A 13,742-nucleotide genomic window follows, 5' to 3' on the forward strand; every position below is an offset into this window, starting at 1 on the left:
AGAAGGATTACACGACACAAACCAAGAAGGAAAAGGACTAGGGTGTCGCAGCAGATTCCTAGGGGAAAAGGGTTAGCTTGTGCGGCACAAATCTAGGGCAGAGGATAAGGCTTCTAGAACCAGATATTTAGGTGTTTCAATGTGAAATTAATTCCCCCTTGCAGCTGGAATTAAGGTAGGATAAGATTAGGATAGGATAAGACAAGATAAGGTTAGTTTGGATAAGGTTTAGATAAAACAGGACTAGATAAGGTCTCCTTGTTTTCAGCTGATTGCAAGCCTTAATAAATCCTTCCTGATTCCTTGCACATTCCTCCCACCTTGTAAGCACCAAAAATGTCCATTCCTTGTGCTCCGTACGCAAGCTAACCATTCCCGCCCAAAACTGCTCCAAATTGCTCCTAAATTCCCTTTCTTGCCAACTTTGCCATTTGGACCTACAAACACACGAAAATAGCTTAAAACACTCTAATAAATATAAACTAATAGAGTAAATGCAAGGAAATAGGCTAACAAAGTTGCACAAATATGCTCATATCAATGGATAACAAAAACCCTAGGAAAAATGCTAAATCGTCAATGATACACAGTAGAACAAACCCTTAAATCAAAACCTCCCATTTTTTTCTCATTGACAACCCCTTCCTCACCCATCAGATTCTTCTAATTGACAACAATAGTAAGCATTACTATTATAGGAACAACAAAAACCACTAAAAATAAAAGAAAATCGCAAAACCCATGAAATTGAAAAGCTGCAGAAGAACCCATGAAATTGAAACTAAAATCTACAAAACGCATGAAATTGAAAAGAGAATCTATAGAACATCAGAGAAATTACGATGAGACTAACCTTGCAAAGGAAGTCGTGGGTCGAGACTCGAAATGGCAAGAGGAAGTCACGGGTCATAGGGGTGAGAGATTGAGAGTGAGACGATGACATTTGCAAATCGGTGAGATGTGAGAGACTGACTGACTGAGAGTGAGACGGGTCGCAGATTGCTGGGAAGGAAGAAGACGAAGATGGTCCAAATGCTACAGAAGGTGCACGGAGGCTGGAACTTGGGAAAGAGATGGTCCAAATGCTAGTATGCTACAAAGGGATTGATGACTTTAGGGTTACCTTTCAGACTGAAAGGAGTTAAAATTACGCCGTTTAGTAATAAAAGCATTAATTTATAATTATTTATAAAATCGAACCGAACCAACCAGATTTGGTTCAGTTCGGTTTAACAGTTTTGGTTTGAATTTTTTAGGCCTCGGTTTGGTTTTCGGTCCGGTTTTTTTCGGTTTTTGATTTTTCAAACCCACCCCTACCCCATTACTACTTGTTGCCATCACAATGCCTTTACAAATTTAAATGACTAATTCTTATATTTTGTGATTTAGTGAATGGATTTAGGGTTTGAAACTGAATGGATTCAGGGTTTTTCTCAGGAAAAGAAAGCCTCTACTCAATTAAAAAAAAAAAAAAAACCTAGGAATAAAAAAACACACTTACCGAGCTGTTGGCTTTTGTCCTCTCTCACTTTTTGAGTCTCCATAATTTCAGAAAAATTCGCAAACATTCGACATGCTCAGGTTGTTCATGTTAGGCTCAACCTGCTGTAACTAGGGTTGGCCACAAGCCGGGCCAAGCCCAAATTTGGATGAACTGGACCTTACTTGTTTTAAAATGTAAAAAGATGGGCCAAGCTGGGTAGAAGGCTTCTGAGTTTTGGAACCGGACATAAGTCGGCCCGTTTGAAATGGGCCGGTTCAGGGTAGGTCCACGGTTCTTATTACATTTTTTTTTTATCAACATAGAATGGACGACGTCGTTCAAGTCGTATTCCTCAGTCGTTGAGCAACCATTTCCCTGTTTCCTCCATGACAACCCAGATGCTCAAATTAGACAGCACCAGAAAACCCAGATGCATCCATGGCTAGATGGCCCCAGAAAACACAAATATAGCTCGGACCCGTCAAGTCGTCTTCCTTAGTCATCATCTTCATCGATCTAGAACCATAAAACCCACCCAAACAACACAAAATCAGAACCATAAAATAAATTTAAAAAAAAAAAAAAGCCAGAAAAGACGTGTCAAGGAGAGAGGAGAAGACAAGTCCGGAATAGGGAGAGTGGCCTACTAAGAAACTCAATATTGCTCATCTTTTTTGGGTTTTTGAGAAATTTGGATTAAAACTCAGGTTTTTGAAACACTCCATCTTGATTTCTTTTTGGTGAGGAAGAAACGAGAGAAAGAGAGAGAGAGAGAGAGAGAGAGGAGAGAGAGAGAGAGAGAGAGTAGTGATGGAGAGTGATTTACACGTTGGAGAAGAAGACTCGATTTGGGAATGGAAAAATAAGATGGTAATAACTGATAACATTTTATGCGAGCTATAAAAAATAAAATGAAATAAAGAAAGAAAACAATGTAGTACATATGGGTTGACTGACATCTCGAACTGAATAGTGTACGAAATTTGCTCAGAACGAGTCAAGTAAAGAAACATTCACAAGCCACCTGATACCACTGACCTTCCCTATATGTATTTGGAAATATTTGATTTTAAGTTGCTATTTTTATTTTATTTTTTTGTTTGTGTGCAAGTATTTTACATATTACTTGGGTCTTTTTCAACCATTTTTTTGGTCGGTAAGCTGTTCATTTTGTTTTGTCTTAATTGTTAGTGACTCTGTGCTCTTAGTTTTTGTCACATCCCGACTCGGGCGGATCACTTCCCGGGCCCGCTTCACCACCGTAGCACGATATTGTCCGCTTTGGGCTTACCATTCCCTCACGGTTTTGTTTTTGGGAACTCATGAGCAACTTCCCAGTGGGTCACCCATCATGGGATTGCTCTAGCCCTCTTCTCACTTAACTTCGGAGTTCCTACGGAACCCGAAGCCAGTGAGCTCCCAAAAGGCCTCGTGCTAGGTAGGGATGGGAATATACATTTAAGGATCACTCCCCTGGACGATGCGGGATGTCACAATCCACCCCCCTTAGGGGCCCGATATCCTCGTCGGCACACCACGGCCAGGGTTAGGCTCTGATACCAAATTGTCAAATCCTGACCCGGGGCGGATCACTTCCCGGGCCCACTCCACCACCGTAGCACGATATTGTCTGCTTTGGGCTTACCATTCCCTCACGGTTTTGTTTTTGGGAACTCACGAGCAACTTCCCAGTGGGTCACCCATCATGGGATTGCTCTAGCCCTTTTCTCGCTTAACTTCGGAGTTCCTACGGAACTCAAAGCCAGTGAGCTCCCAAAAGGCCTCATGCTAGGTAGGGATGGGAATATACATTTAAGGATCACTCCCCTGGGCGATGTGGGATGTCACAGTTTTGGTTTTTTTCTTGAATATATATACTACAATTGTAAGGAGTAAGGAAGGGTAGATTCACGGTCAGCATGCTTAAACGTTAAACTGTCTTTTTACAAACTGCTTAAAAGATAACAATTACTTAAATTCTTCTGTTAACGATAATAATTTTATTGTGTAAAATTTTTTTATGCTATTTCTTTGTGTGATTGAATGTACATTTACTAATAATAATACCCTTGATGCAGAATCAAGTGGTACAAATAATGTTCAAATTGTTGGGGATGGATGTGATGCATATAGGATAGCTTTTTTTTCCTTGTTTGTTGGGTTAGTTCCCGTGCACAAAGAAGCACCAGACCAACAGCAAGAAACCATGATAAATAGAGGTTGAGACATAGCTACATCCACGTTGCAAAAAAAAAAAAAAAAAAAAAAAGCAAAAAAGAATGTGCATCTGCTTGATGCTCCCTACCTTTATTAGTAAAAGATACGTGGGTCATTTGCAGAGCAGGATTAGTCAGCTACAAAGTGTGGCTATTATGCTTCCAGGGAGGCAAAATCGTCCCCTTTACTAAATAACCCCGTAGAGTGTTGTTCCTCATGAATATGTTATAAGGTCTTTGGCGATTCACCATTACTTAAAAAAAATGAACATCTAGGCAAGGAAAAGCAAAGGGATTAGTGACTGTCGATAAAGAAATGAGTCTGTGTTTTGTCCTCGACTTTTGTCTGCTAGGGTGCCATTATGAGTATAAGTTGACAATTTTTGCAAGGAACTGCGATGAGTCATCTTTTGATTAGTCATCGTTTGATAATAGTATTTAAACATTAGAGCTACAAGGAGTCAATCTCAAGCATCAAAAGTCCTCATGCACATTAAACCATTTATAAGGTCTTTGGTTTATGGGTGAGCCACTATGTTCTCTGCATCTGGTGATTCTATGGTCATAGAGTTCAATGTTCGGGCATTCTTTTAGATTCTCTTGATTTGTTTGTGAAAGGCATATGGCCCTCTCAAATGTATAGGTATGGTTTTGCTAATGCAGTGTGATGATCTTATCTTTTTGCCTCATACCTGAATCTGTTGACAAACATGTACCGTTGTGCGAGCCGCATGAGCCTGGATGGTTGTTTCCAATTAGAAAATCCCAAGATGCTACTGTTGGTGCTCTTGTACAGATGTTAAGAAAAGCCCCACCTCTCTGGCAGAATCACTCGAATTTAGTAAATTTGTCACAGGCCAGCAGGCCTAAAACTTGGAGCAACTGTAACCAAGAGCCTGATCGGTCTTCTGAGAGTCATGCATCAATTCAACGTGCTGGTTCTTCAAGCGTTGTTTCATCTGGGCTCATATCATCAAAAACTACCACGGATGCATTACAAGAGCTCCAGGGTTACAAGACAATGAAAAACTTGTTAATAGGGAAAGGCAGTAAATCTCATAAGTAGTCCAAATATGCTTCTGCTTCTGCAGTAAACCTACAGCATTTTGGTTTTCGGTTTTCACGGTTTCATTCTGAATGGTTGCATTTTTTTTTTTCTGGCGTCCACTTCCATTTGTACATATATTTGAGAAAATTTGATTATATAAGTTTAACGATGATGTATATAAATCTGTCCATAATGCTTGCTCCTTCATTTTACTATCCTCGTTTTTGTAATAATTATAAACTTTGGTTCATTAGCCGGGATGTGGTGCTTTTATTTTGGTTTCATGTACTTGCATTCTTTATCAAAGGTTGAGGGAGAATTTGAACTTGGAACACCTTCCTGGAATGTGGAGAGAAATACCGCTACACCAGACTAACACTATCAACTATTAGTTTCTGCATAGGTGATCACTACTATTTCTGGCTATCTGTCTATCCATTCTCTTAGCTCTCATCAAGATATTTCACAAGCTATGGAGAAGCTACTTACAGATAGCGTTGCGACGACATCAAAGTAAGAAAAATGGACAAAATTGCAAAAGCTGGCGGACCTTGCCTTCCATGAAGAGAGCTTAAAAGTGAGTTCTTATAGTTCATATATTATCTGACAATTCTTATATATAAGGAGAAACAAATAGGAAAGGACACAAATTGAAGGAAAATTTGCTAATTTGTAGCTATTGTGTTGCCAAAATATGATTTCGGTAATGGTAGCTAGCACCGAGTCGATGCTAGAAAGGTGGTAAAATCATGAAGATGAAGAGAGAGGCGTTTGAAGAATTTAGGCTTTTGACTTCAGAAGTGATTCCCAAGAAAGAACATTTTTGAGATGATGATGAAATTATCCTTCTTAACATCCAAAAACTCCTCACAATCAGATTTCCAAATCTCAGGCAACTATTTTTCTATTCAAATTGTGGTTCTAGTGGATGACTTTCCTTTCCCTAGTTCTTCTGCCACTTCCTTTTTGGTGCAAGACAAACAGACGTCATTGGCTTCGTGAAGCCTGCGTTGGGCCTTCTTCTCGAGACGCTACTTTTCTGGGTCAGTCTTCTATATGCGTTACTTATAGTAACAAGTCTCCTGGCTTTTAGGTGTTGATCTTCAGCATGGGCTAAGAAAGGAAAGTCAGCCTCTCTCTTCATTAAATGCATGTACTATTGGGCTTTCATGTGACTTTAAAGCCTTAAGCTTTTGCGTGATGGCATGTAGGGAAACTAGTCCCATTTTAAAGCAATTGAATTTTGTAGGGAAGTTAGTCCCATGTTAAAGCCTTAGGCATTTGCGTGATGGCATGTAGGGAAGCTAGTCCCATGTTAAAGCCATAGGCAAAAGCGTGATGGCATGTAGGGAAGGTAGTTTCTTGTTAAAGTCGTAGGCTTTTGCATGGTGACATGTAGGGAAGCTAGTCCCATGTTACCATCGTAGGTTTTTACATGGTGGCATGCAGGTAAGCTAGTCCGATGTTAAAGTCAGAAAGAAGCTAGTCTCATACTAAAGCCTTAGGCTTTTGCGTATGGTGCTTGAATTTTTAGAGGTTTTGCTTTTCCTGGGCATATTTGCTTGTTTTCCCTGGTATTTTCATTTCTTGCTTTGCCATACTTTAAAGGTTGTATTCTAACCGAGTCTCTTCATTGTAGCGTCTGATAAAGAAGCTGCACATGTTGGTCCCACTTATAGAACCAGGATTTCTCAGGCCTCTGTGTCATCTGGTACTCTTATGTCTCCTAAATATCTTAATATTACTGGTTCAAGTGAAGAGGATTGGAGAATCGGCGGTGCTGCTGACGACAAGGTGTCCAGTGAAGATTTGGATGCTGAAGAGAATAGCAATACAAGTGCCAAATTTGAACCGAGAAGTAGATGGCATCCTCAGGCTTCCCCTAGGAAAGGTATTGCTGGCAAGGATAGTGATACAGGATTAAGTTATGAGAATGACAACAAAGTGATTGGTAATGTTAATTTCGATGAGGTTGATATTTTCCTCAATGATGATGTCCGAGTAGGTGTAGCATGTTATCCCATTGTGGCGAGTGTTACGACTTCAATGAATGTAGAAGTATTTCTTTTCCCTCATGGAAATCTTTGTGTGGATTTTTTCAACTGCCTGCCCATTCTCTCTTGCTTGCATGGATTCATTCATGCACATATGAGGTGATTAATCATTGTTGAGCATTGGCATGTCTTTCTTCATGTTACATGTTTACCTTGGATAGGTTCAGTGGCTTCTGATATTTCGTGCTTCTGCTTGCTGATATATCATTTCATGATGCACACTTTGTGCTTTCCTCACAGGTGATATCGATGGTCTGAATGTGTTGATTCATTTATTCTTGCATGCAAAGAGTGTTAGGACATATGTCTCTCTAGCTAACATTGGCATTCCGATAGCTTTTATAAGTCCACAAGCCCCCAATGTTGTTCCTTCCAAGCATATGGCTTTCCCTAAGGAAATGGCAGCGGGAGTTTTCCCTGGTAATGTCCAAGCTTCAACTATTATGCTTCATTTTGTTCCTTGGAAGAGCAGGTTCGATCGAGGAGTGGGCACCATGGCACGAGGCGTTTGGTGCTCTCAAGGATGAGTTCAAGAATGGTGCGAAGGTGCTAAACTCGATTGAAGAATCGTTTTCTCAGGGCGAGGCCTTCATCTTTCACACTGACTTTAAGGGTGATGGTTCACACAAGGTTGCTGGACTTCCAAGCATGTTCTTTGAGAAGGTAGGGGATGCCCATAGAAACTTAAGGAACTTGTCACCTTATATGCGCGACATAGTGCTTAAAGAGCTAGGGGTCCTGTTATTGGGCATGGAGTGCGTGCCATGCTCGAAGCTTACAGAATATAAGCCACTATACTAGTGTGACATGATTAGTGATCTAATGACCCTGGGCATGCTTATAAACTCATTGGCCAAGAGATTAGAGAAGCTTCGCAACACAATGTTTGGGCACCACCTCGAAAAGGATAAAGACATTATGGGGCAAACTTCCAAAGTAAGAGAGATAAAGTGTGCCTTTGAGTTCAAGCATAAAGAGTTGGAGCATGAGAGGTCCAAGTTGAAGAAGATGTGCCATGGGAGTTTAAAGGAGATAGCGAACTGCCTTCAGCTTGCGCGAATCAAATGCAGGCTGATGCTTCCAGCGTTCATTTGGAAAGGTAGCGCACTGAGGTTAGTCTTTTGCTTTTCCCAAGCAATCCATGTTTCTTGGCTCTTTTGTTTACTTGACCTTCACTTTCCTTTTCTTGGCAGAGCATGATCCTGATGATGTTGTAGCAGTGAAATAACAGCGTGATTGACGAAGAACCTGTTCTCCTTGCTTTATTTTACTTTTGTTACATTTTTCTTTCCGAATGGCTAGTTACTCCCTCAGACAATGGGCATGGGGCCTTTTGCGTTTTGTCTTACTTTTATTTCTCTATTTGCTTCAACTTTCAACTATGATATTGAACTTGGCATGACGTTTGGGATATTTGATTTTGGAATAACATTGGTATTTACTTTGTATGTGTGCAAATTTGTTGAGTAAAATCATGTTAGATTGAGATACAAGCTTGAGCTTCTGATTGTTTCCTGGGCAAGGATGGCTGATTTTGGCACTTTGCATTCTACCAATGAGTTTCCCTGGGATGGTAGAGAATGTCACCAGGCTTGCTTCCTTAAGGAAATAGAGCATGGTACGAAGGCTTGTCTATAATTTAGTACATCATTCATAGATCATCCTTACAAAAAATATACAAATCCAAAATTATTAAGACATCCAATTGTAGTGAAGAAAGTGGACGGATACGGGTTTTGCAAAGAAATGCTACTATGACTACCATTTAATCCAACAGTCAAATGATTTCAGATTTGAGTAATCTTTTGTAGAGATGATTATTTATAGAAGACCTAAAAGATGAATAGTTAGTTGTTGAAATACAATGTAGAATGGACCCAGGGCCGCCCCTAAGAATTTGGGGGCCCTTAGTGAGCCTTCAAAGTGGAGCCCTAGAGTTATTTGACTTTCGCCTCTTTGTACATTGATATGTATAAAATAAAAAAAATAAAAAAATCACCAAAAATAAAAAATAAAAAAAAAAAATATATATATATATATATATATATTTCTACATCAAGTATCTTTGAAAGTTACTATCAAAAGAAGAAAGATATTCAAACATTACTTAAATATTATACATAGAGCTAGGCACGAGTTGGGCCGGGCCTGGCCTAATTTTGAAGGGACCAGATCGGACTTGGGTTTAAAAGAAACGGGCTAGGCCGAAACGGGTACAACAAATTTTAATACAGGAATCGGACCTAATCCAGTCTATTTGAAACGGGCCGATTCCATATGGGTCCATGGGTCCAATTCCCCTTTCTTTTCTTTTTTTTTTTGGAATTTGGATTGGTGTATGAGCATTCAGCTACAGTATCAGATTATTTTTGTCCGTAAGAATGCTGCACACTCAGAGTCCTAGCTTATTCAAATCCAAATAAGCTGAGAAGCAATCACCAATTTAAGCCAAGCTTTAACATTTGGAGCAAATCCTCTACGAGCAGAAGTAACATAGAAAATAAAAGTATTATGAGAAGACAAGTAATTTCTGGGCTAATATGTTTGGATGTTTAGAGCTAGCATTATGAACACATGCCAACAAAAGTTGCAGAACTGCTAAACTAGTGTACAAATACATATACTAATACTGCTAATTTACAAATATATATATATATATATATAGTCCAAATTCAAATTGATAACCCAAATTCTAAAACATAAGAAGTTAAGAACCCAGAACATACCAGATTCCGGAACCCAGAAATTGAGAACCCAGAACAGATTCATCTTTCCAAAAGCAATCTCGAACTGATTCTTAAAACAACATTCTATCAACATAAGTATTCACGATAGAAAGCAATTTTCACAAATCCAAATTCAAAAACATAAATCCCTAAATCAGAAACTCACATAAATAGAAAACCCTATTTCAGAAATTAACTAAATTTTTGTAGGATGATGGTGGTGTTCTCGACGCGGCGATGGGGAAGTGGTGGTGCCAACTTGCGATTGGGAGTCAAGAGAAGATGATGGTGAATCGGTGATGATGGCAGGCTTTGTGGTGTATAGGAGGAGGAAACTCAGGACTCTGGAAATGACTGGGGGGAAAAAAAGGTCGAATCGAGATAGTGAGCGGACTCCACCTAGTGAGAAACAAATTCAATCCCTTGATCCAATCCATTCATTACAAATTCAATCCTTTAATCCAATCCGTTCATTTCATATTAGATACGTGCCGATCCAGTCCCATGCTTTCTAAGTGTTAGATCTGCCCCGCCCTGTAATTACATTCGCCCCACCCTATTTCTTCTTTGATAAATTCGTACCCGCCCTGAACCTGCGCCGAATCGCAAGTACCCACCCCGACCTACAGGTCCTGAACCTGTTTGCCCACCCCTAATTACACGTCTCGTGTTTTTAGTCACAAATACACAAATATACTAATTAAGTTTACATAATCTATTTTTTCAATAATTATTTTTCAATGGACAAAATAGCTAGCCCATTTAGTCTTTATTGTGACATAGCTAATCAAAGATATATTTGATCAACTTTAATTCTGTAAAACTTCTTTATGTAGAGGCAACTGTAACTGGTGTAGTTAACAAATTTCTATAAGCAAACCATGCATTCAGAAAACAAACATCCATTTGTCTAATTTTTCTTAGCTCTAGCAATAAGTTTTTCCCATGAATATTAGAATGCTCACCATGTTTCAAAAGTCTTTCAAGATTGATACATGTAAAAATTTTCTTTGTGTAAAATTATATTATTGCCTATGATGTTATTTTATGATAGTTTTATTAAATTCGAATTGTAAATATATATATATGTTAAAAAATTGGGAACCCCCTCCCCCCCCCAAAGTAGGGGCCCTAAGCAGGCGCCTACTTCGGCAACGCCCCCAAATCCCTTTCATTGTCTTTTATCCCCTTGAACAGAATAAGTAAGGCCTCGTCCTTTCTAAAAAAAAGGGGAAGTCGAAGTGACCTAAACCCCGGGCCCTATCAGACATAGACTTTGATTCAAAGGCAAGGAATCCATACAGAAAGATATCGTAGGGATCTTAGCTACCGAATCCTTTCATAAGAAAGATCAAACTTAAGATTCTTTGGACAATGCGCAGCCTCTGAGTCCGTTACACTTACAAGGACCCTCATGGTCGGCCTTAAATGGACCCTATATAGTGTCACGGGCCATATGTTACAAACAAAGAAAACGCCCAAGACATCATATATCTAAGCCCATAAAGCCTTGTCTTCATAGAAGCTTCCGGAACATCCCAGAAAAAATCAAGAACATGGCGGAGCGTTCAAGATAATCTAGGGCATTCCGGAACAATCCACACAAGTGTACAAATTCAAGCCTCACCTAGAACAATCTAGATTAGGCAAGTTGTATCTAGAACTATTCTAGATATTTTTGGATGTAAGTAGGGAATTCTAGAACCCTCCATTGAGGAGGTTACTTAGGCCTATAAATAGGAGGCAAGGCCATTTGGCCAAAGCATCCAAGAATTGTAAGCAATTGTAAAGTTCTCCTAAGATTCAATACAAAGCTTCCTTTCTCCCATCTTCTAAGTGATCTTAGCATTCTCCAAGCTATCTTAGCTTTCTTTGTGATTCAATCCGGGGAAGCGAGGCTTCAAAGGCTTACTTAGCTTGTTCATCGAGGTTCTCAAGTCTAAGTGCCGCACGGGCGGAAGGCTTAAAGAGTCATCCCGTGACAGCTGGTATCAGAGCCAAGCTCGTGAATCACTTGAAGGAAAGTAGGATATGGCAAGTGGAGAGATGGTGTCCGGAGTCTCCGACCTAAGGGAGCGTACTGCCGAGGTCCAAGATGTTGCCAAGAGCAAGCCAAAGTTAAAGGACTTGCAAGCATCGATGGAGACCATGGAGGAGCGACTCGAGAAGGTGGAACGAACCATACTCGAGTTCGATACTCGACTTGATGAGGACGTTGTCGACAAGGAGGAAATCCAAACCATGGTGGACGATGGTAAGGATGAACTGCGTGGCTTGGTGGAAGGGCTACGAGATGAGCTCATTGGCGCCCTCAACACCATGGCAGACAAGATGCGGAGGGAAGTCCAGGTTCACCTTGACAACATAGAGGCAAGGTTTGTGGCGCTTCAAGAGGAGATAAAAGACACAAGAGAACTTAAGGGAGATGTGGCGTTTTGTAAAGAAGCAGTTGTGAAGCAATTCGTGCAAGGGCCGAGGGAAATCAAGGCGTTGGACTCCAAGATAATCGACTCCTTTAAGCCCAAATCCTATAATGGGAAAAGGGAAGCAAAGGAGCTCGACACATTCGTGTGGAACGTGGAGCGATACTTCAAGTACCTGAAGCTTGAAGATGACGAGTACAAAATCGCAACGGCAACCATGTTCTTAGCTGACAATGCCCTTATGTGGTGGCGTCGCCGGAGCATGGAGATTGAACAAGGTACGTTCTCCCTCACCACTTGGGATGAATTTAAGAAAGATCTTATGTTGCACTTCTATCCCCAAAATGCCAAGTACGAAGCCAAGGAGAAACTAAGGTGGCTCAAGCAAACGGGGAGCGTCAAAGACTATGTCAACACCTTCGTGAGTTTGTTATTCGAGGTGCCCAACATGTTAGAGGAAGACAAGCTCATGTACTTCATGAGTGGACTGCAAAATTGGGCAAAACTCGAACTACAAAGGAGACACGTGCAAACATTGTCTGATGCCATTGCCGCCGCCGAATCCTTGATTGAGTTTAGATCAAGCCACCAAGGTGATTCCAAGTCCACGGGGAAGAGGGGTAACCATGAGAAAAGTGGGGGAGCACATAAGCCGAAGGATAAGGCTGAGACAAGCAAAGGGGCTGAGACAAGCAAACCGAAGGAGAAGAAAGCCGATAAGCATGACAAAGGCAAGGGTAAGTCTTGGCAACCCACTTGTTACTTATGCAACGGCCCTCACATGATGCGAGATTGCCCACAAAAGAACGCCCTTAAGGCCATAGCTTTCAAGGAGGACAAGGCCGAGGAGAGTAACGATGCAAGGATGGGATGCATCCGTCTGCTGAATGCCATCCAAACAACCCTCCCACAACCTAAGGCTCAAGTTGAGGGAGGATCATTGTTCGTCGACGTCAAGACTGGTGACAAGACAACGCGTGTGTTGGTGGACACGAGAGCAACCCACAACTTCATGACGTCGGAGGAAGCCACAAGGCTTGGCCTCCGAGTCACAAAGGAGCCCGGTAGCGTGAAGACGGTAAATTCTGCTGCCACCCCCATTGTCGGAATTGCGCGCAATGTACAAGTAGACATTGGCGCATGGAAGGGAAAGATCGACTTCACCATAGTCAAGATGGACGACTATGGCGTAGTCATTGGGTTAGAGTTCATGGACAAGGTACGAGCCTTTCCCATTCCCTTCTACAATATTTTATGTATCTTGGACAACGGAAGACAACCTTGCCTGGTGCCATTGGAGAGGCAAGCCAAGAAGTGTACCCAGCACTTGTCGGCAATGCAATTTGCCAAGTCCTAGAAGAAAGGCGAGGCCACATTTCTTGCAACCCTAATGTTGAATGAAGGGGATGAGAAGTACGGGCCTTTGCCGAAACAAGTGGAAGCAGTCCTTATGGAGTTTGCGGACGTGATGCCTAAGGAACTGCCAAAGAAGTTGCCACCAAGGAGAGAGGTCGACCATGCGATTGAGTTGGAGCCTGGTGCTAAGCCTCCCTCCAAATCACCTTATAGGATGTCGCCACCCGAGTTGGAGGAATTGAGGAAGCAACTCAACGAGCTACTTGATGCTGGCTACATCCAACCCTCCAAGTCCCCATATGGTGCACCCGTCTTGTTCCAACGCAAGAAAGAAGGTAGCCTAAGGTTGTGCATCGACTATAGAGCATTGAACAAGATTACCATCAAGAACAAGTACCCACTTCCGTTGATCGCCGACTTATTCGATCAACTTGGT

The 13,742-nt window shown here is 41.2% G+C and overlaps 1 protein-coding gene across 1 annotated transcript; it reads left to right on the forward strand.

The window, feature by feature from the left end:
- The first annotated feature begins 11,558 nt into the window (after window positions 1–11,558).
- On the forward strand, window positions 11,559–13,307 carry LOC137725651 (uncharacterized). Its single transcript, XM_068464413.1, has one exon. The coding sequence runs from the start codon at window positions 11,559–11,561 to the stop codon at window positions 13,305–13,307; it is 1,749 nt and encodes a 582-aa protein (XP_068320514.1).
- Window positions 13,308–13,742: the final 435 nt, after the last annotated feature.

The sequence above is a fragment of the Pyrus communis genome, chromosome 1 (genome assembly GCF_963583255.1).
Source record: "Pyrus communis chromosome 1, drPyrComm1.1, whole genome shotgun sequence".
Classification (NCBI taxonomy): domain Eukaryota; kingdom Viridiplantae; phylum Streptophyta; class Magnoliopsida; order Rosales; family Rosaceae; genus Pyrus; species Pyrus communis.